The 20,527-nt window shown below is 34.3% G+C and overlaps 2 protein-coding genes across 2 annotated transcripts; one reads left to right on the top strand and one right to left on the bottom strand.

Annotated features, from left to right (window-relative positions):
* The first annotated feature begins 4,751 nt into the window (after positions 1-4,751).
* LOC143187162 (uncharacterized) lies at positions 4,752-6,614 on the top strand. Its single transcript, XM_076391199.1, is given in 4 exon segments — positions 4,752-4,812; positions 5,301-5,546; positions 5,909-6,241; positions 6,375-6,614. Coding segments are annotated over 4 exon segments (822 nt in total). The 3' UTR covers positions 6,557-6,614.
* Positions 6,615-14,457: 7,843 nt separating this feature from the next.
* LOC143187015 (apolipoprotein D-like) lies at positions 14,458-19,236 on the bottom strand. The gene is made up of 5 exons (XM_076390931.1): positions 19,179-19,236; positions 17,153-17,271; positions 16,703-16,833; positions 14,944-15,123; positions 14,458-14,728 (listed from the first exon to the last, which is right to left on the bottom strand). The coding sequence occupies exons 2-5, from the start codon at positions 17,261-17,263 to the stop codon at positions 14,584-14,586; spliced, it is 567 nt and encodes a 188-aa protein (XP_076247046.1). The 5' UTR covers positions 17,264-17,271; positions 19,179-19,236; the 3' UTR covers positions 14,458-14,583.
* Positions 19,237-20,527: the final 1,291 nt, after the last annotated feature.

Raw genomic sequence — 20,527 nt, 5'->3', positions numbered from 1 at the left:
AAGAATATCATCTACATCTCTCACGTTCTAAGAGCTCCAATAATCTCATAAAGAGACTACAGATTTTCATGCATTTATAGAAATTTAAAGAATAGAGTACAAATTATGCTACTTGAAAGTTAAAACAAACTTTTACTAAGTTTCCATTTCTATAACTGTGTTCACGAAAATAGTGATAAAATATTAATATTATTCCATTCATCAGCCTCACCAAGGCGCATTGCAAAAAAGCTGCACTCCTCGAATTTTCCGTAAAAGTCGTATCAAACAATTTTCACCAACTCGAAGCAGAATCTAAACGATTTACGTAAATCCTTAATCAGATTGCTGCTCGATGGATTTGTTGTCAGTGAACGGTCGAATGACGCCGTCGGGGAATACCCAATCGCGAAAGTTGATTACCTTCTGCGCATCAATCTGCGTGGAGGTTTTAGACAGTCGCTCGTTCCGTTTCGCAGACGTTTCTATTGTTTCTGAAGGCAAGGTGTATCTGCCTCTCGAGTTCAATGTCGAGCCGCGTCATCCACCTTTAGTTTGCCCAGCCGAATTACGAAATGACACCTACGCGTGCTCATTGTTCCACGTTGATTATGTAACCATTGTCATTACTCGTTGCTTTCGCGCGGAAGTATTTTTTTTTTTATTTTGGACCTTAATTTCGTTCTGATTTTTGGAGGCTGCGTTAATGACCTTAATGACCGCTAAAATTATTCCGTAGCGAAGATCGTTGAATGAGCGACCCTGCTACTGGTCATGGATCAGATAAATCTGTGAGAATTTTGTTTACATTGTCGACGAGGCGACTAAGGTCGACTTGTGAGCATAATTGAGTGTTTTCATTTTGCTGATTATGGGAAATTAAAAATTGAATTTATTTATTAATATGTATTTATGTATTATATGTTATATGTATTAATATATTAATATGTATTAACTCTGTGGAAATTTTAGAGCTTCTTGGAGCTTTAAAAAAATACTTGCACACAAGTTTTAGGATACAATACAGACATATATCTCACATGTACTTTAAAAGCTATACAACTCAAGTAATTACAGATTTTTTAATTACAGATTATAGGTATAAATCGGTTTGGTAAATACATCTCTATTCATTATAAAAAGCTTAGTAGTTAGTGATTAAAATTATAGAACTTATTCAGAAAACTGTTCAAGTTATTACAAATTATAATATATATTAGAATTAAATAAAATTACAAATTATTTATATAATAATAAGAAAATCATTTAATGCAAATAATACATAAATATATTTTAGACTAATAATTCAAGTAAGATAAATTTCATTAGGTAAAACTACTCTTTATGTCAATATTATGTGAACTGCGTGAATTTTATATCATGTGAATTGAAAATCTGCATTTTAGTATTTCACATTCCAATACAATTGTATATCATGGCGTCATTATTCATTATACACATTGATGATATTAAAAGAGCTCAAGAAAGAGGAATACAGTTTCAGAGAGATAAGAAATAGAAAGTTTCGATGGCTTACAATTAGTGCTCCCTTAATGAGTTTCACGTCATTGGTGTCACATTGTCCCAAGCTTACCTATATAAAGGGGTAGTTGGAAAATAGAAATTTCAGTAAGGGTTCAGCTCTTGTCAGTACAGCAACGAATTGAGGACGAAATTTGAGAACAACCATGTTGAAAGAACTCGTTTACGCGTCTATGGTCTTCTTTATTTCCCAGTGCGAGGGTGTCAGAGGTAAACCTGTCATACTTTTATACATTCGTACTTGTGCTTTCAGTGAACAGAAATTTATTATCAATTTAATTATTACTCAATCTGTGGCCAATAGAGACCTTCATGATTTTTGTCTGGCAATTTTTTCAAAAATATTACTGTCCTCGTGAAGTGTCAAGTGTACTCTAAGCTATTCGTTGCACGTGAAGAATTACATCATGGAATTCCGAAAATGCATCTGGTAAAATCAGTAACAGTGAAGTGATTCATTGATACTAGTCGAGTAAAACCCAAGAAATTCATTTACATTGTTTAGTTGACAAATGTGAAATCGATTATCCTATGATTGATCGGATATTCTTATGATTAAGTACTACAGAATGTTTAATGGCTTGACAGTTCGTGGATGTGCAGTGACGCACGTAATTTTCAGGCGCCATTGTATATGTGTATGTTGTCTTCGATCCACGATCCATGTGATTCACGAAATAATAGATCACTAGATAATAATTTTCTGTAATATTTCAATTCTAACTTTTCATTTGGATAGTACCTTAAAATAAGCTGAATTTTATGAAATATTTACTAAACAAAAATTACAACACGCATTAACAGTTATTTTCAAACAACATATAATATAATATTAATTGTTATATATAAATCAAGAACAGTACATGGCTCAGAAGATAAATAATTATATCTTAGACAGTTAACTAAGTAAAATAAGAATCATTGAAGAAATACAAAAATTCATAACTATACGTATTTCAGATAATGAACAAGTAGGTAATATTAAAATTCATCGGAACAAGAGAATGTTAGACTCACTTTTTAAAGATAATCCGCGTGCCCATCCTCCTTGGTACTTTTGGCCACCAATTCCTACGATTTGGTTAAATAATTTACCCAAAAGCGATGATTGCACTTTAATCAGTTTGAAGAAGAAAATCGTGGCATTAGAAAAGTCTCACAAAGAGATGATTGAATTACTGAAACAACTCACAGCAGGTAACTACTGAAGAATTTTGTCTAGGTAATAAGTGTAGGCATCTTTTAGTTGACAACTGGTGTCAGTCCATACTTAAAAAAAAAGAATAAATTTATTGCAAAAACAGAGCAATAAAGATAAAATCAAAGGTAAAAAAATATAATTTTTTCTCCATTTTTGTATAATAATAATTGATGCAATTCAGACTATATTTAGTGTAACTATTATTAAAATATTGAATTTTTTCCTACAATATTGCACAAATTATATTCTTATAAATAATGATTATCTACACATTATTTAACATTTGTTGTGAACCGTTTTTTACCAAAGACCTCAATAGAGAGATAATATCAAAAATTCCTTGGATTAAAAAAACTATGTAGAATCAAGTAGCTCTTAAACGTTTTATTACACGAAATTTCATTTCAACGAATCTTCCCGCTTCAACGTTCCCTTTTCTCACGCGAAAGGACTTATTCCACTTGCCAATTAAATGTCTAAAGTCTAAAATAATCTCGGCGTAAAACCAGAAATGGAATTCCCAAACAGCGAGTAATGCTCCTTGCGACAATAAAGTAATTGTCGTGGACAACAATGAGCAACCGCAAATGGTGAAGGATGAAACAACGAACCAGGAGGAAAGCGATATTACGGACAATAAAGAAAGAGAGACGGGTGGAAACACAAAGGACGACCTGGCACAAAGCGTTTCTGCAACGATAAATGGCGACAACGCCGCTCTGTTTACGCCTGCGAGTAACGTTGATAGAGAGAAAGTGGATGAAAAGAAGGAAACGCAAGGGCCGCCGAAAAACGATGATGCACAGGCCAACGCGTCGTTGAATGAAAACGAGGGGAACGAAATGGCAGAGGGGGCCAGCGAGGCACAAGGGTTGACGTGGAGTCCTGAAAAACTGGGAAATACTGGCGCACCGGAAGAGCTCGCGAAACCCCATTTCCAGCATTCAATGGAAAATAACGAACAATCTGGAGGCCATGGAAACGATACCACTGAAAGTACCGCCCAAGCAGTTTATCAAACGGACGAAAAAAATTCCACTGAGGCGAAGAATCATTCTAAGACGTCAGAAAATGAGGATGATGGTGTGTTTGGTTCCATTATGGGAGTTGTGGATACTTAAAAGAGAAGAATACTATCATGTTGGAGAAAATTAAGAGTGTAGGTTTTAGAATGACAGTATTTTTATTTTTGATGGAAAGATAGTGTAACTGATATGGCACTTTTGCCAGAAAACTGTCGCAAGTCAGGAAAGTTTTCAATTTTTATTTAATTATACAGAGTGTCTATGTGTACCTATGGATCTATCATTGATTATAGGTAATTCTAAATAATAGATCTTTTGGCTGAATTAAATTTTCAACTTCTATGACTCATAATGTATTTAATAATTAAGTCAATACTCATAGTATAACAAAGTAGTCAGGGTCAACCATTTTTCACTTTTTTAGGAATTTTAGGTTTTCTATTTCTAACAGATTTGTCATGGGGATGCAATGTTATTATTGTTAAAATGTTTTATAGAATCTCTTAAATGTTAATAAAATTCTGCTACACTTACATCACAATTATTATTACTAAAATTCTACAATAATTGCACGCTATGGCATCTTGTAACTGTATCTTCTGAGAATGTATCTTCTTATTTATTACTTGCAAGGAATTTTACTGTAATAATATAAATAAAGAATTTCAGACCATTATTAGACAATGCTACATTAACTACCTAAAAGAAGGTTTGGACAAAGAATAAAATAAATAAAGTAACAAAAAATATAACATTAGTGTTCTAATTATTCACGAGTAAATAAATATTTCTGTTCATAAAATTGTGTCGTGCTAAATTGACTGTCCATCGCCAAAAAGCACATTTTTTCTGTGCGTACGAGTCACCGCGTGATTGTGACTCTGCACGTTAGAAAGTATTACGTGGATGAACTCACGTTGAATATCAATAAGGATTTTAAGGTCGTCCATACTTCTTGAAAAAGGGCGAAGAGGAGTCGTGCAAAACTCAGAACGGTCTTGGACATGGCCAGAAGCAGTCTTTGTGTTATACCATTGTGTTTCGTGTTGTCAGTCGCGTGGGCAGGTAAAATCTATAGATTCTTGGATTCAAAATACATATCGTGTGGTGTGTCTTAATTTAATTTCGTCAATAATTTGAGTGATCTATGAAGAAAAAATATTTGTGTAATAATCAGTGAAGATTTTATTTAAAATAGTTAACGCCTGAAAAACTAGCGAATGTGTTTCGATAGTGTACATTAATAATATTCCTAAATATTGTAGAATTCATAGAAATTTGAACTGAGTGAAAAATACATAAACCTCGAAATCTCATTTACTTTCATCACAAAATTTTTTGGTACTTTTTGCCTTCTTAATTATGTGCAATTATATTAGAAAGCAGAATAATGTAACGATGGACACAAGTGATGGACAACACTACTACAAGTAGTAGTCTTGTAGTTTCTTGTACATATATATTTAAGATGAAAATGAATTCTAAGGAATTTAGGTATTGATAAAAAAAGATTTTTAGTTCTGGAAGTTTTGTAAGAAACTGTTATTCTGCAGACCATCGCATTTTTCTGACAGCAGAAGAAGAACGACGATGGAACACTCCGCCCGAACTTATACCAGAGCAAGTCATTAGGGAGCCTGATGAGAAGGTTGGGAGGCTGTTGACAATCCCAATTACAGCAAATATCAACGTGAACACTGGAAACAATGCACACTCTTTAGGCTTTCAGACAGGACCACAAGCTATTAGCTACTCTGAAAGCAACAGCTTCAACTACCCGTAAGTTGCTACTAGGCAGAGCGTAAGGATAGTGAATGTAGAAGATTTATTCAAAATTTATAATGCAAATAAGTGTTCCATTTTCGTATATCTTTTTAGTAAGAGTTTACAAATATTCTGAATTAATAAGTAGACTGAATTTTTATGCATCCATGGGAATTTTAAATTTGTGAAAAATTGCAGAATGCACACAGTGTGCAATAAAATGAAAAATATAAAATAATAATAATAAGCAAAGTACAAAAGGATCGAAACTTTCTAATTACGTTCGAATTTTTGGCTGTGCCTATTAAAACATGCATTCAATTTGTACAGTCAGAGTGTGTGTGAACGCTGAAATTTTACACTAAAAAACGATGCTCCTAAATATTTCTCTTCAGAGGCCTTTCGCAAAGTCAGTCAGTGTCCTTCGCTGCGGGATCAACAGGAATCTCTGGCTCTTTATCTCAGGCTAGCTCTGTCAACCAGCATCACCCCAATCATGGAAATGTAAACATCCAAGGAATCGATTTTAGCAGCGCTGCTACTTCCTCGTCCAGCAGTGTCCAAAATGGGCACGCAACATCTGCTGCTTCATCTTCTGCTGCTTCTGTCCAACCTTCTATCTCTATAGGAACCACTGGTCATTCTCAAGGAACGACTATCCGATTTCCGGAACCGAGTCATAATAGACAGCCAATATGGACCAACATCAATCCATTGAACCATAATAATGGTAAATGAATTTTGAATTCATTTTTCTTAGATTCTGTGGATGTAGATTAGTAGAAATTGAGTTCAGACCTAAGATAGAATCTAAGATATATTAAATGAAGTAGCTGTATAAAATGAAGTATGTAATTTTGTAGGACAAAATCCTTCGCGGCTGCCTAAGTTGGATATTGATGTTAAGCCATATAGGACACAAAATCGTAGACCACTCGTGTTGCAAATTTCGTCGAGCCAAGGAAGATGGGAGAATAGGCAACCAACAGTGCATATTCATAAGTGGCATCCTACTTATAGATCGTATTACGACAATATAGAATAATAGAGAAATGATGCGTAATCCTTTATTAGTAAAAAAAAAACTTGTATGAAATTAGCTCAGTGGTATTGATTATTTATACTTTAGCTACTATTTCATTCTTTCATTTTTGGACGATCACTAAAAATGAATAAATAAATTTCAAAGGCTACATGTAAGTATAAAAATTATACGTAAATTTGTATTCCAAATGTATTATTTGTTTTTTGCATTAAACGCTCTTTAAGTGCACTTTGTATATAGGACTTAAAAAATGTATGATTTGTGGAGAACGAAATACTCAAATGAATAATTATTACTTGTAATACTTGCTAAGTTACATATAAGTTAAAATAAAATTGAGTTTTATTGTGACTTGTACATACACGTTAAGCACTTATTACAAATTCTACACTAGACAATAAGTACAAGTTATTAAGAATTACTACATCAAATAAGCTTCACAATTTACGTATCATGACTATTAAACTTAAACTCACATTGATGATTCATGGCTGAAGGTCGAACGTGAAATTCACAAGGTCACAGAGTCGTCTTGAACTGAATGCGACATCTTTAGAATTACTGATGACTTTCGCAATCAGGGACATAGTAGACCTCTAGTTTAACAGCGGTAGCACTATGTAAACGCGCGTTTGGGATAAACCTTTCATCACCGATATCTGGTCGGAGGTTTTACCACAAGGAAGTTACTACGAGAGCAGGTACACAGAGAAACAGATGAAATCAATATTCCACAGATCTCCCTTTAAAAACATATTAAAAAAATCTTCTAAAAAGGAAGCACTGATATCCCTCGACGGATGCAATTCAGATACGGATGCGATCAGCGATCTTCAGATAAAAAGTAAAGAGAAAACCATCGAAGAATCCCAAAAGTATCAAGAGAAATACACCAATAATTAAGGGTGCTTCCCCAAAAACTAACAAGAAATGATAGACCACCAACAAAAGAAGCAAGTTACAACACTAAGCCTATCTTTAGATCTAGTACAAAATACACAGCCATTAGCACGGACAGAGCCGCCCCAGGTCTCACCACGAGGAGGTTGCTGTACTGGAGACCCGCAGGGAGACAGATGGAATCAAGGTTCCATCGATTTCCCTTTACAGAAATTTAAAAATTCCAACTCATGACTAGTAAGCCAAAGAGATGATTGAAAGACAATTATAAGAAGCAGAAATAGTAACTGGATTCCATTGAATCCAAAATTTAACAGTAATATATAGATAAAGCACAACACTTCACTCGGTAGGGGGCAGGGGTACATAAAAAAAAAAAAAAAAAAAAAAAAAAAAAAAAAAAAAAAAACAGTAGAAATAAATTCAAAATTTGAGCAAAAACTCATCACTTGTCCAAGATGACCACTGGTCATCTGCCAACTGACCACTGTTCATCTGCCAACTGATCACTGCCCAGTGGTCAGTGATGTCCAAGGGTCCAAGGTGGTCCAAGGTGGTCCAAGGTGGTCCAAGGTCCAAGGTCCAGGGCCCAGGAGTCCCCCTAGGTCCCCAGGCAGATCCTCACCCTTCGGAGGACCCGCGGCGAGTGAGACACTCGTGCTCCTGCAGGGGTATTTATACTGTCTCGAGGAAGATGAGAAACCAATCAGAGAAGTTCTTTGGTTGATTAGAATTTCGAGACCGATCTAACAAACAATATTTGGCGAGAAATTGATATTTTTCATAAAATACTCACCCGAGCAACAATTTCTAGCACACATGTTGTTAATAACAATCACACACAGTGTGCATTTGTGTCTTCTTAGTTAACAAATGTCGAAATTATTAACTTTTCGTATATTATTTATCGTTCGATTAATCTCGCAACTCTTGAAAACTTCTTAATATTTCTATAACTAACAATTATAAATGTTAATAACTTGCATCAGTCACTGTTTGCGATTGTTATTAACCCTCGGACGACAAACGCTTAATATTGCATTAACTAATAATTACAAGCATAAATACATTCTATTTTTCAAATTTATAGAGTTCAGATTACCGTCAAATAAATGCATAGAGAGCTATAATACCGTTTTTACATTTGAATGATTACCCTCTCCCGCCAGTACTCAATTCCGGCAGCCATATTTGTATTTCGAACTGCGCGCGCCGCCATTCCGTCTTGGGACGCGCTGCTAGTAAGACGTTTATATCGCTCCTGTTATCAAACGTGTTTAATCCGATTTCTGGCGACTGTCAACTATTTCTAAGGGTATGTGCTCTTAATTTATGTATAGTAGCATTCATTTATCGAAAAATTTTCCATAAATTCCATAACTTTAACGTATAATACTTGCTTGAAAAATTTCGACTCTTCGACGCTCGATCGTACGATCACCTACCAATATATTTCCGATAATATTGTCTTTTATTTTAGTTAGTTTATATAGATTTAATAAATTTCGAGTCATATTAGTATTTGAATATATCTTGCAGTAAAGTTTAGTTAATATATCGTCTATTTTATTAAATATCTTCATATTTTTCTTCATGCTTTATGTGGGCATTGTGGGGAGAATAAAGAGGTTGATAGAAGTCCCTGGGGAGGGGGGAGGAGAGCGTGTAGCAAAATGGCGGAAACGTTTGAAAGACATTTTTGCAAAAATTAATAGAATTCATTAATTTAACATGCGTTTGAGGTTGTTATTATATTTCCCTAATATTTAGGACGAAATATAGGTAGCCTATCATACATTTTTCTAATTTTTATCGAATTTCTGTATTTTACGTTATAGGTGGATGATCGACCACACAAATTGATCGAGATCCTTACGATTCTCGAAGCTGCGCGCGCATTTCTCTCCCAGAAGGAAAGACGCCGATGTGACGAGTTCATCGCAAAGGTCAGTTATTTACTATTTTCTATGGTATTATTGCTAAATTTATACGATTTTTGTGTGTTCTGATATACATACATCCCTTTCACGTTATTGAGTAATAAAATCATACGTATCTTTCAAAATATCCACGAGTATCGTGAAATATTTTATTCGTGCTCTTGAACAATGGAAATCGCAGATTTTTAAAGTCGAACAATAGACGGGCGAATTTTTAAAATATGAAGAATATCGATAAAGTGAATTGTGAAATAAAGCATGAGCTATATTATACTATTTGAGCATGAGCTATGAACTAGTTTACTGTTTTTGAATAGGTTCTATGGTTTTATTACCTTGTTGATACCTGGCGTCTCGGGAAACTTGCGGATCGTAAACACTCAAAACACTGCGGTCAGTGACTTTCGGAATTTTCAAAACAAATAATAATTTACAGCAGTGACTGGCACCCCTAGCGTACTATGGATCTCGCTGTAGCTAGTTGTCATGGACAAAAGGTCGTCACTTGTTTGCTGGATGTCGGAAAGATAGGACGTGTTGGTTGCCTAGCGAATATTAGTGTAAGTGTATACATTTAAATCGTTACTCCTATTTATTACTACTGTCGTCGCTTGCTTTTCAGTGTTAAATTGTTCTATTACTTCATTAACATATTCTTCAATCATTCTGTGTTAAGAATTTATTGGATATTTTGAAACAATTTTAATCTGTTTTCTACATTGTTCGCTAGCTTTTTTGTTATGTAGTGTTTCATACTTTGTTCTGTGGTTCATGCTAGTTCACACATTGGCGTGTAGTGTTTATCTAGAGTCTAAATTCTAAATACATGCATATATTTTAAATTTGTGTCTTTTTTGTGTTACAGATTTTGTGTTGGAAATGAGAAAAGGACGAAAAGGAAGGAAATTGCTGCGCAATATTTTTGTTTTGGTTCAGAGTAATTGTAATGGAGTTCGAGTGCTGACGAGTTCAGGCGCCGGAACGTGAAGAATAATGTAAGTATTATTTTATTTTACTGAGGCTTTAAATAAAAGTTAAAGATTCAGATAGGAAGTTTAACATTTGGAGATTTATTAATTTATAGTAATTCAAGATTTTCAAAAATGATTTTCTAATATTCTAATATTCTGTTTCTTTTGTTTCAGGCCCAGCAGACACCCCCTGGGTAATTCGTCGAGCTGTCTTCATCCCGTGGGTGTTAAGGTAACGCATGTTTTTGCTTCCTCCAGTCACTCAATCATGTAGTAGGACGCAAAGGTCTGAAGCGACACGGGTGACTGGTTGTATTTTTTTCTTGTTTTGCGAGCGTAGTGACCACGAGTACAGATTTATACTCGTGAGTAGTAATATTTTTCTCTGTGTAATATGTTTTATTAGCTCAGGTTAGGGTCTTCTTGTACGCCGCGTTTCTCAGTAAAGAATTTTGTATTTGATTAAAAATATGTCAGGATGACTGCTAGTAGAGTCATGTGATTGAAAATATAATAGAAATGTGGAGGTATATGATTTTGATGTAATAATATAATGGAATATTATTATATATATATATGTACAATATAGATAATACTATAATAATGATGAATCATTTAAATTTTATAAGGAATTATTAGAATATCATTCTTTTTATTAAAGTTCAATCGTTTCAAAAGAAATCATATTTTATTTTATGTACAAGAAGGCATTTCGCGACGAGTAGATTTTGTTGTCAAGTAATGAGCATGAATAGCATTTTTCTTTTATTTAGACACTATACTTTGACGACAAAATCGCCCGAGATTAATTTAAAATTCTAAAATTTCTAATGCAGAGTGTTCACTTGCAATGTAGAGTACATTCTTGTTTTTTAAACAAATAGCATTAAAAGTAGAGTCCTTGGTATGGTAAAGTCAGTAAGATTGAAGTCATGTTTTGCTAAAATATATAAAAATTTCTATATCATTTCTTTGTCAATAAAGTTTGCATACATTAGAGTCATTTCAATTAAAAGTGAAAAGAGAAATTAGACGACTAGATTCTTTATATGTACTAACCACCTTTTTTAGCTGAGGATTTTCAGGTACCAATTCCGTACTCATTGCCTTCGATCCACTCACGTGCCCAAGTGCTACTTGAGTGGGTAAAGGCAATGGGGCACGATGATCTAGTTCATAAGATCTTAATGATGTTTCTCAGCGACTGGCACTGTGTTAGTGTATCGTGCCCGACGTATTTTCCACTCGTGTGTGTGTATGTGGTTAGGCTGTGGAATTGCGTCGATTCTTCTCCAAACTAGCATTCATGTGTACATATTCCATCCCTACTCATGCTAACATAGTATATATTTCACAGAATATGTGCACGTATAAAGTGATAATAATTACACAAAGTGTGTATTATAGTCCAATCACTATAGCATACAAACAGCAAATCCTTACAGGATACTGAATCATTTCTTGCTATTTATCTAAATTTACACTCGTACGCAATGGTCGCTAGCCTTTGCCAGTCGATTTCAGGAAAATGGTACGTACTTTAGAGTGTGATTGTTGTGTGCCAAACTCGGGTGACGGAGGCGTCCCGGGACGTCCTCCCTAGTCTAGGCCCTTGCACCCGGGTGTCATGTGTGAGAACCGTGGAGTGAAAGAGTCGGGGGTGGGGGGTCGTGGGCAGTTTGTGTGATTGTCTTTTTACTATTTTTTAAACACAGGAGAGGGGGGTCAAATAGATAGGTAGGTAGTTTATCTTCTGGTGTGAATGTTAGATGTAAGTAGGTAGGGCTGGGGCAGGTCATCACAGTCTCTTTGATCGGGTAGGCGTGTTCTCGCGTGATGACTTGTTTCTGGGGTAATCCATTTGGATGGACAAGGTGAAGCTGGCGCGATGGAGCATGTCATTGCCTCAGTTTTGCTCTTGGCTCTTCAAATTCAGCGACATTGCACTAGGGTCGCTGGGCCGCGGTCGGAAGGATAGGTCGAACGTTGTGCCTGAGATTAGGTACGTGTTCACGAACAGAAATTTCCTGGGAGTCCTAGACTTCCTCGCAATTGCTGGTCATGTTCTCGTGCTTTACCCTAGCTTGAGAATTAGTTCGTTCTCAATGTGATGGGGAATCTCGAGCCTAGAGTTAAGTTTCAGCTGGGTAGACTACCCGAAGAAAGAAGCTGAAGAGTCCCTGCAAGAGTGGGAAACTACTAATGGCTTTCCATCCTTGGATGGGGAGTCATTCCTGTTACTACTTTGTCACTATGCTCGCTTTAGCCTTGTAGTTAGTAGTAGCAGTAAGTAGTAGTAGTTTAATTTGGCCAGCCAGATGCTGGCCCAAAGACCAAACCAGTGATGTTGGGCAAATCGTGGTTTAAAGTAGAGTTGCGAGAAAATAGTCACGGTCTGGATTAGTGTTGCGTGAAAATTAAATCGCGATTATGTTAAAGTGATTGTATTTTAAGATAAGTTTGCTTTAAATTAATTTGCTATTTGCTTTAGTCTCCTTTTTTTGCATTAATTGTGTGATTAATCTTTTGTGGATTGAATGCAGTAATATGATTAATTTGATTAATATTGTCAATTCAAATTAGTGTGTCGAAATGAACTTTTCGCGTTTTTTTAAATTTAATTTGTTATTCTGAATAATTCTTTGATATCAATTAGTGTCGCGACATGGATTACACGGTCTTACTTAGTGTGATTAATTGAATGAAGCCCAGAAATGAACACTGGAATTTTAATAATTTGTTTTTTCTTATATTTACATATTTTTAGCGCCCTATAGAGCTGCAGTTTTAGCGCTCTATGTAGCTGCTATTTTAGCGCTCTATGTAGCTGCTGTTTTAGCGCTCTTTGTAGCTGCTATTTTGGCGCTCTATGTAGCTGCTGTTTTAGCGCGCCATGTGGCTGCTTTATGTACATGTATATGTATACTTTTTGCACTCGAATTGAAAAAGAATTTTGTATTCTTGTGTTATTAACAATGTTCTTTTTTGTGTTAAAATGTTGTATATGCATTATTATGTATTTTTTCATATATGACGAATTTTATATTAATTAATTGTGATTAATTGCTTTCAGATAGACATTATTTAAGGTAAATTTTGTTATATTGTTATATTTTTGTTATATTTTTGTTATATCCTGAATTATTATAATACTGTAAATCTGGTTTTTCTTTTTGTAATTAATATTCTTATTTTGAGTGCAATTTTCTTGTTATATTGAAGTTGTAAAAAGTATTTTCCGTGTTCTGTTGAATTAATTTCGTAATTTTAACTAGTCGATAAATTAATGTTGTGTCAGGAACTAGTCATGTTATGTTGTGATCTAAAATATGACAAAAATTGAACACCCAGAGCTTAGATTGCTTAGAATCACTGAACTGTTCATTTAATAATTTGATTTTGTACTATCTCTTGAGTACTGAATTTGATAACCGAGTGCACACGAACGTTAAATGGTTTGCCTATCTTCAGGGGATTTATGTTTTACAATACTTAAATTCTAGCAGAAAGTATAATTTTCTCTGAGACATAATTTATTATCAAAAAATACTTATTTCACTTTCTTAGAATTTTCGCATTGAATTTTTTTACATCCCGCGTATTTTTAATAAGAGAGAATTAATATTATTCACAAATTTTAATTATTAGTTTATTGTTATCACATACTTTATTACTCTTCAGTCCATTATATTATACGTATAATAAATAAATAAATAAATACAATAAATACAAAAATGTAAGGGAACATAATATAGTTAACTTACGATTTCTTATGTATAATACCAAAATAAAAGCAATAATACTTCTCATTTTCTAAAGCTAAATAGAAAATTAGTTAACATGAAAATTAATTTGTAAAGAAATCTAAGTTTATCGAAAGGAAATATTATATAATTGACGTACAGAATCTCAAAAGTTGAATATTTATAAGACGGCAAGGAAATTAAGCGCACTGGGGTACTTTCTGTTGATTTCATCGATATACAATAAAATAAATTACAAAATTGCAATTAGGATCATTAAATATGGAAAATAAATAAACCTTTATACAATCTTGATGAGAACAATAACTATAAGATCACAAGTCAAAGTGAACATTCGCTACAATTAACGATTTTTAAATAATAGTGTCCTAAAAAACACTGTCACCTTATTTTACAATGAAACATGCTGCATTTTTTCTTAAGGAGCATGTTGCAACACTGTACAATTTCGCTTAATTTCCTTCTGGACAATTTTTCTGATCTGTACGAATAAAGTACGCTCTGCTTATGTTATTCTTGTCTATTACTTGGTACGCTTTCTCCAAAACAGAAACTGGTGGCTTTGGTTCTCTTGTTAAGATCCAGGCATTTCGTACACTAAAACACAACATAATATCTATTATTCTTGACACAATAGAAATGTTACAAAGATTGTTTTATGTGTTTTAAAATATATTTTAATTATATTGCTGTTTAATAATCTGATTCTTACAAATTTTCAGCTTTGTTGTATGATACACATTACAATGGCTTTGAGATATATTTATTTATTTATAATGTGTACTTTATGTATTATGAAATATTCTGATTACCTGAATACGCCAAAGTTTGAGCAACTCCAAACCACGGCGTAGGATTTGTAGTCAGTGTCTAGAATCCAATAAGGTGCATCCAGGGGAAGAGGTAGGGATGGGAATGTGACGACTAATTTAGGGTCGTCCATTCTACCAACTAATCTTCCAATGCCTTCGATACTCGAAGAAACTCCAGTACTGAATAAACAACAGAAGGTTTTAATGAAAGTTTGCAAGATAAAATGAAATTTGAAAATTTCCACGTATGCAAAGTAAGTCTTTAACTGTCACACTAATTTTATAATCTATTTTGGATAGCATCTTTGGATAGCATATTTTTGAGATATCATTTTAGGTAATTAAAGATTAAAATAAATGAGTTTTTATTAGAATCAGGACAGACTCAGCAGTCAGCTGATGTAAGCGACATGCAGCTGTTGTGATTCTATAGGCGTGTTACATTCTGACATATTTTATAAAATATAAAATATCTATTCTGTAACTAAAGGAATTAATCGATATTGAAAATATGTAGATATAAATTTAGGAATTTTTTCCATTATTTTGAACTCAAAAATTGAGTTTCAAAAAAATGTCTATCATCTATAGAAGTTTTATGCGATTATTGCGCCAGTTCTAACGGGGGGAGTGGTCACCGGTGTGACTCCCAGGCCACTATCAGACTTGGTACGTCCGACTTCGAGGTGGCGATAACCCGTTCCTACCCTCGTTCCCCAGCCTCCAGATCACCCCTGCTTTACTGGCCCGAGCCTGTGCAGGGTGTGCCTTCAGCTGGGGGTACGCCCTCATCGAAGTTCGTGCCATGGTTCCTCCCTGTTCGTAGCTAAGAGTGGTGTAAGACGTTGGGCCAACCGAACTTCTCAGACGCAACCGATTCCTGCGAAGGAATCGAACTCGACTTTCGTCGAACCGCTACGAATCTATCCTCGATCGGAAGTCTTCCTAAACTACAGCAAACTTCATCCCCTCGCGGACCTAGGACCAGCTATCCTGGTACCTTCCCCCCCTGACTAATCTTCCCCTCACCCTTCCGTTGTCGAGCCAACTGAATTTCACCGAAATTGTCTCATCGAGAGATGACTTTCAGTCTTTCGATCGAACTATTGACAATATCAGTTCCGTCCAGTGTTTTTGACGCGTCTCTTGTCCCGAAATCTACCCTCCCTCCTCCCTTTATGCCCAGAGACGTCGAAAGCTCCCCCCCTCCCTTTGACGAATAGCAAATCTAAGTCCCCTTCACCCCACGATGTCGATAAACCACCACCTTCACCCTTTACCTCCCTCCCTCTCGCGTGATTTTACTCTAAGCACCCCTCTCCCTTTTCCTGCTTAGTGCCCTTGAAGACTTCCAATCTCCAGAATTCGTAGCTCAGTTTGAGATCATTACAGTGCTGAGATAGGGTGTAAACCACCCTTCTCCGGCCTCTGTACTTCTTCCATTTTCAGGAAGGTAAATTCGTTAAGAATTCCCCATGTCCTTGCGGACAGGTTTTTTTTTCCACTGGTCACCCATCCCTTAAGATGGGTAACAAGGTTTTTTTTTCACTGGTCACCCATCCCTTAAGATGGGTAACAAACCCTGGGGGCGCAGCTGCTTAACGCCGAATATCGGCAAGCCTTGCCTCGAACCTTCACATCCAGTTCGGCCCCCTTATCGTCTTTATGAAACACCTTGTAAAGTCTGTCAAGTCATACAATTTGCTAATTGCATAACGCTTGCTGCATTCATAGAAAAAGGAGATTGAGTTATACTCACAGAGCAGATATTTGTTTGTTCAAGATTTTGACCGCTCCGTTTTCTCCTTGGCTGTAATTCGCAGTCACGCACTTTCCACCGAATTCGAAAACTGCGAAGTACCTCTCCACTTCGTACCATTTCCCCACATACTGGAAAGCAGGTTAAACGTACATGCCCGTTTATTTAGATAATAATACGAGGAAGTTATCAGAAAAATGTAGCACGGCTCGAAGGAAAGTCTCGAATGAACTTCCTTCGAACTTGAATGCTTTTACATATCATTATGTCGGGCGTGCATATGTATATCAGTGTCCCATTGAGGGCAACTTTCTAAGCGTTGACTACATTGCCTCATAAGTAAGTCAATAACACAGGAAAACGCGAGGAATTAATTCCAGTTTTTAATTTTGCATATTGCTACCTGCGAGATATACATACTGGACTGAAAGGTGCTTTTATTCTACTTACCCTTTTTATGTCGAAGCTTGGCATTGTTTCCATGTTGGGGCAAGTGCCTAAAAATGGCACTTGTGCCATTGTCACGCCTGCGATGACAAGAATTAAACACAGTCGTAACATGTTCTTATCTGCAAACAGAGTAGGAAATGTTAGTGACATAAAATAGACATAATTTAGTGTTTATAGAGTATTTTCGTATTTTAACTAGGAAAATGTAGTATTTTAAAGTATTTCAGTATTTAAAATAGAGCAATTTAGTATTTTGCAGTATTTCAGTATTTTAAATAGGAGAATTTAATATTTTAAATCGGAAAATTTAGTATTTTAAAGTATTTCAGTATTTCAAATAGGAAAATTTATTACTTTAAAGTATTTTAATCTTTTAATTAGGAAAATTGAGTATTTTACAGTATTTCGGTATTTAAAATAGGAAAATTTAGTATTTTAAAGTATTTCAGTATTTCAAATAGGAAAATTTATTACTTTAAAGTATTTTAATCTTTTAATTAGGAAAATTGAGTATTTTACAGTATTTCAGTATTTCAAATAGGAAAATTTTGTATTTTAAAGTATTTTAGAATTTCAAATAGGAAATCTGGTCTCTTAAATACCCATCATACGTGGAATTTGCAACATAATGTATGAGTGGTACAATAAAAAATTAGGTTCATTATACTCTCAAATATTTGTAATTAGTTTTCAAAGAAGAGTACGTAGATAAATATTTTGCGCTTCGTTGTGAATATTCGCTGTAGTAAAATTGTGACCAGTGTTTGAATCGAATCACGTTTCAAAAGAACAGTTACCTTCCAGGCTTCAAAGCAATGCAATTATGACAGTGTTACTACCATAGTCACCGCTATTTCTATACTTCAGTATATATAGAAAATTGCAACTGGTTTTAATAGGTATTACATGCAATGCTAATGGTTTTTTTATGAACATTTCTTGTACTATACTAATAACTTTATTATTGCATGGATACCTAATACTACTAAAAGGTAGAACAGTTAATTCAATAATCCACATTTCACTGATCGCCGATGGCCCATTTTGATAGTGAAAAAGTTGAATAGCAACCAGTTTAATTAGCATTATCTCTTGTTCTTGAATCCTTTATATAATAACGCGTGCAAGAGAAATATTTATGTGCGCTTCACGTATGTTTTTATGCATCTTTTTCTTCGAGATAGTTTAGATATTTCATTTGATTAGTAATTAAATATCACAGATACATCGATAATACTTGATTTGAATTATTAGTTGAATTATCAGCTGAAGTGGTAAAATCAGATCATTATAAAAAATTTAAAAAAATAGAAAAGATTTTATATATTAAAATTAATAGGAAGTAATCACATTATTTATCTTACTTCGAAGATATGCCGTATTTATTTTCATAGAAGAGAAAAGCAGAAAAAGCCATGTTCCATTAAAAATTAATTTCTTTAATGTATTGCTTACGATGCATAGTGATGTAACAGCTAGTAAATAATGATAATAAAAAATTATAATTGAACGTACTCTACAAATCACAATGCTAAAAATAAAAATTTGAATTATTATTTCATTTAGTATTGTTATTAGTATTTATTGATTATTATTCCACTAATTTCCAATTGACCCATTATTGCATCTTTCTACTCAATATCTTGAAAATAAAAAACATTTATGTCTACCATTAACAGAAAATACAATATAAGACACTTTATTAATTAACTCAAAAATTGTCCCCATTAAAACTAAAGAAATCTCATTTCACCCTAAAATTAGACTAAATATTAATATTAATATAAAATTCGAAATTATTTTCTAGTACCCGTTTCCCCCGTTATCAAAGACAATAGAAACGAAGCAAATGGTACACAGCTCGTGGTGTAACACTTTATGGACAATGGCCTTTGGTAGAACGAGTCCTTGATCACGAAGACCGCTTCATCACGTATGCAGCGTGACAAGCGATCCTATAAACTTTGACCGGGTCAAACGAAAGCGATGAAAGTCATGAATCGAATCAATTGCTGTGGACACGTACCGTATTGACAATCGTACACACCGAAACTTGGGAGTTCGTGGAATCGGTCAGGGTTGACTGTTACACTTCTCACACGACGAGCTGTTCGCCAGAGACTGGCCTTCCTTAGGCCTTCCACTTACGCAGGTAGACGGACGCTTAAAGGCTGACTGGATGCGTTCGAAAAATTTCTGTCAGTTAGTGGGTCGCTAACGGTACGTTCAAAGTTCAAGAAACCCAGACCCTGCAATTCAGTTTTACAATCAATTAATAGGCTATTAACCGAATGTCTGGTTGGAACAGTACTGGGGTATATGTGTAATTGGTTTCGGACACTGTTGCTCTAGTTTGTTGGACTTTGGTATTTAGGACGATATATAATTGCTGTTTTCAGTGAGGAATACTTGGGTTTGTATTGCACATGTATTCGAACGATGTGTAGTGGTGGTTTTGTTGTTTTCGTGGAATTTTAATTTAGTTTTAAGTCAGTTTTGATCGAGTTTTGATTCAGATTTAATTGAGATCTGAGTCAGATTTAATTGAGATTTGATTCAGTTTTAATCAAGGTTTCATAGAGTTTTCATAGTTTTCGTAGAGTTTCTTCCATACAGCTCTTTTTCCATAAAGCTTCGTCCATGGAGCTTCTTAAGTTTTCAATGATCTTGGATTGAGTATAAAGGCCGAGTGTATTTTAACAATTTCTTTCTTCCTGTTTGTTGCATTAGTTACACGTGTGTTGAATATCATTTAAGCTTGAAAGTTGGATAGAATAATAAGTAAAGAATAATTTAGAAATGAGTGAGATTTTTGTCTGTCTATGAATAAATTTCTTTAATTAATTTATATTATTTCTATTCAACCACTTGTGCTTCTCATAAAATTTTATTTTAGTGAAGTTTCAATGGTACCTATTTTTTTAGTATAGTTTTCAGACTTTTTATGAAACATTAAATGTTATGGAATTATGAATATGGTATTTGTAACATTTAAAAAAAGAGGAAGAATTTAGAAATTCTAAGTAAGAAACTTATCTAATAAATATTATTCTGTTACATTAAATTTAATTATTCATTGATATTCTGTAATGCAGCTAATAGTCCTCGTTTATTTTATAATACCAATAGCAGTGATCAGAATATATGTAAAATCAATACAAGTACAGCTAATATCAAATTTTATATCTCACGTTAATTATCATTAATTAATCTGATGGATACTTTAATATCATATAATACTAACACGAATTGTTAGCTACGATATCGCTACTATTCACTTATTGTAGTTCTTTATTAGCTTTTTTGAACATTCACCTCATACCAACATCAATTCATACCCAACAGTAACTTCAGAGACAGGAAACAATAAATGCA

The sequence above is a fragment of the Calliopsis andreniformis genome, unplaced genomic scaffold, assembly GCF_051401765.1.
Source record: "Calliopsis andreniformis isolate RMS-2024a unplaced genomic scaffold, iyCalAndr_principal scaffold0022, whole genome shotgun sequence".
Classification (NCBI taxonomy): Eukaryota; Metazoa; Arthropoda; class Insecta; order Hymenoptera; family Andrenidae; genus Calliopsis; species Calliopsis andreniformis.
This window is presented reverse-complemented; position numbering and strand designations above follow the sequence as displayed.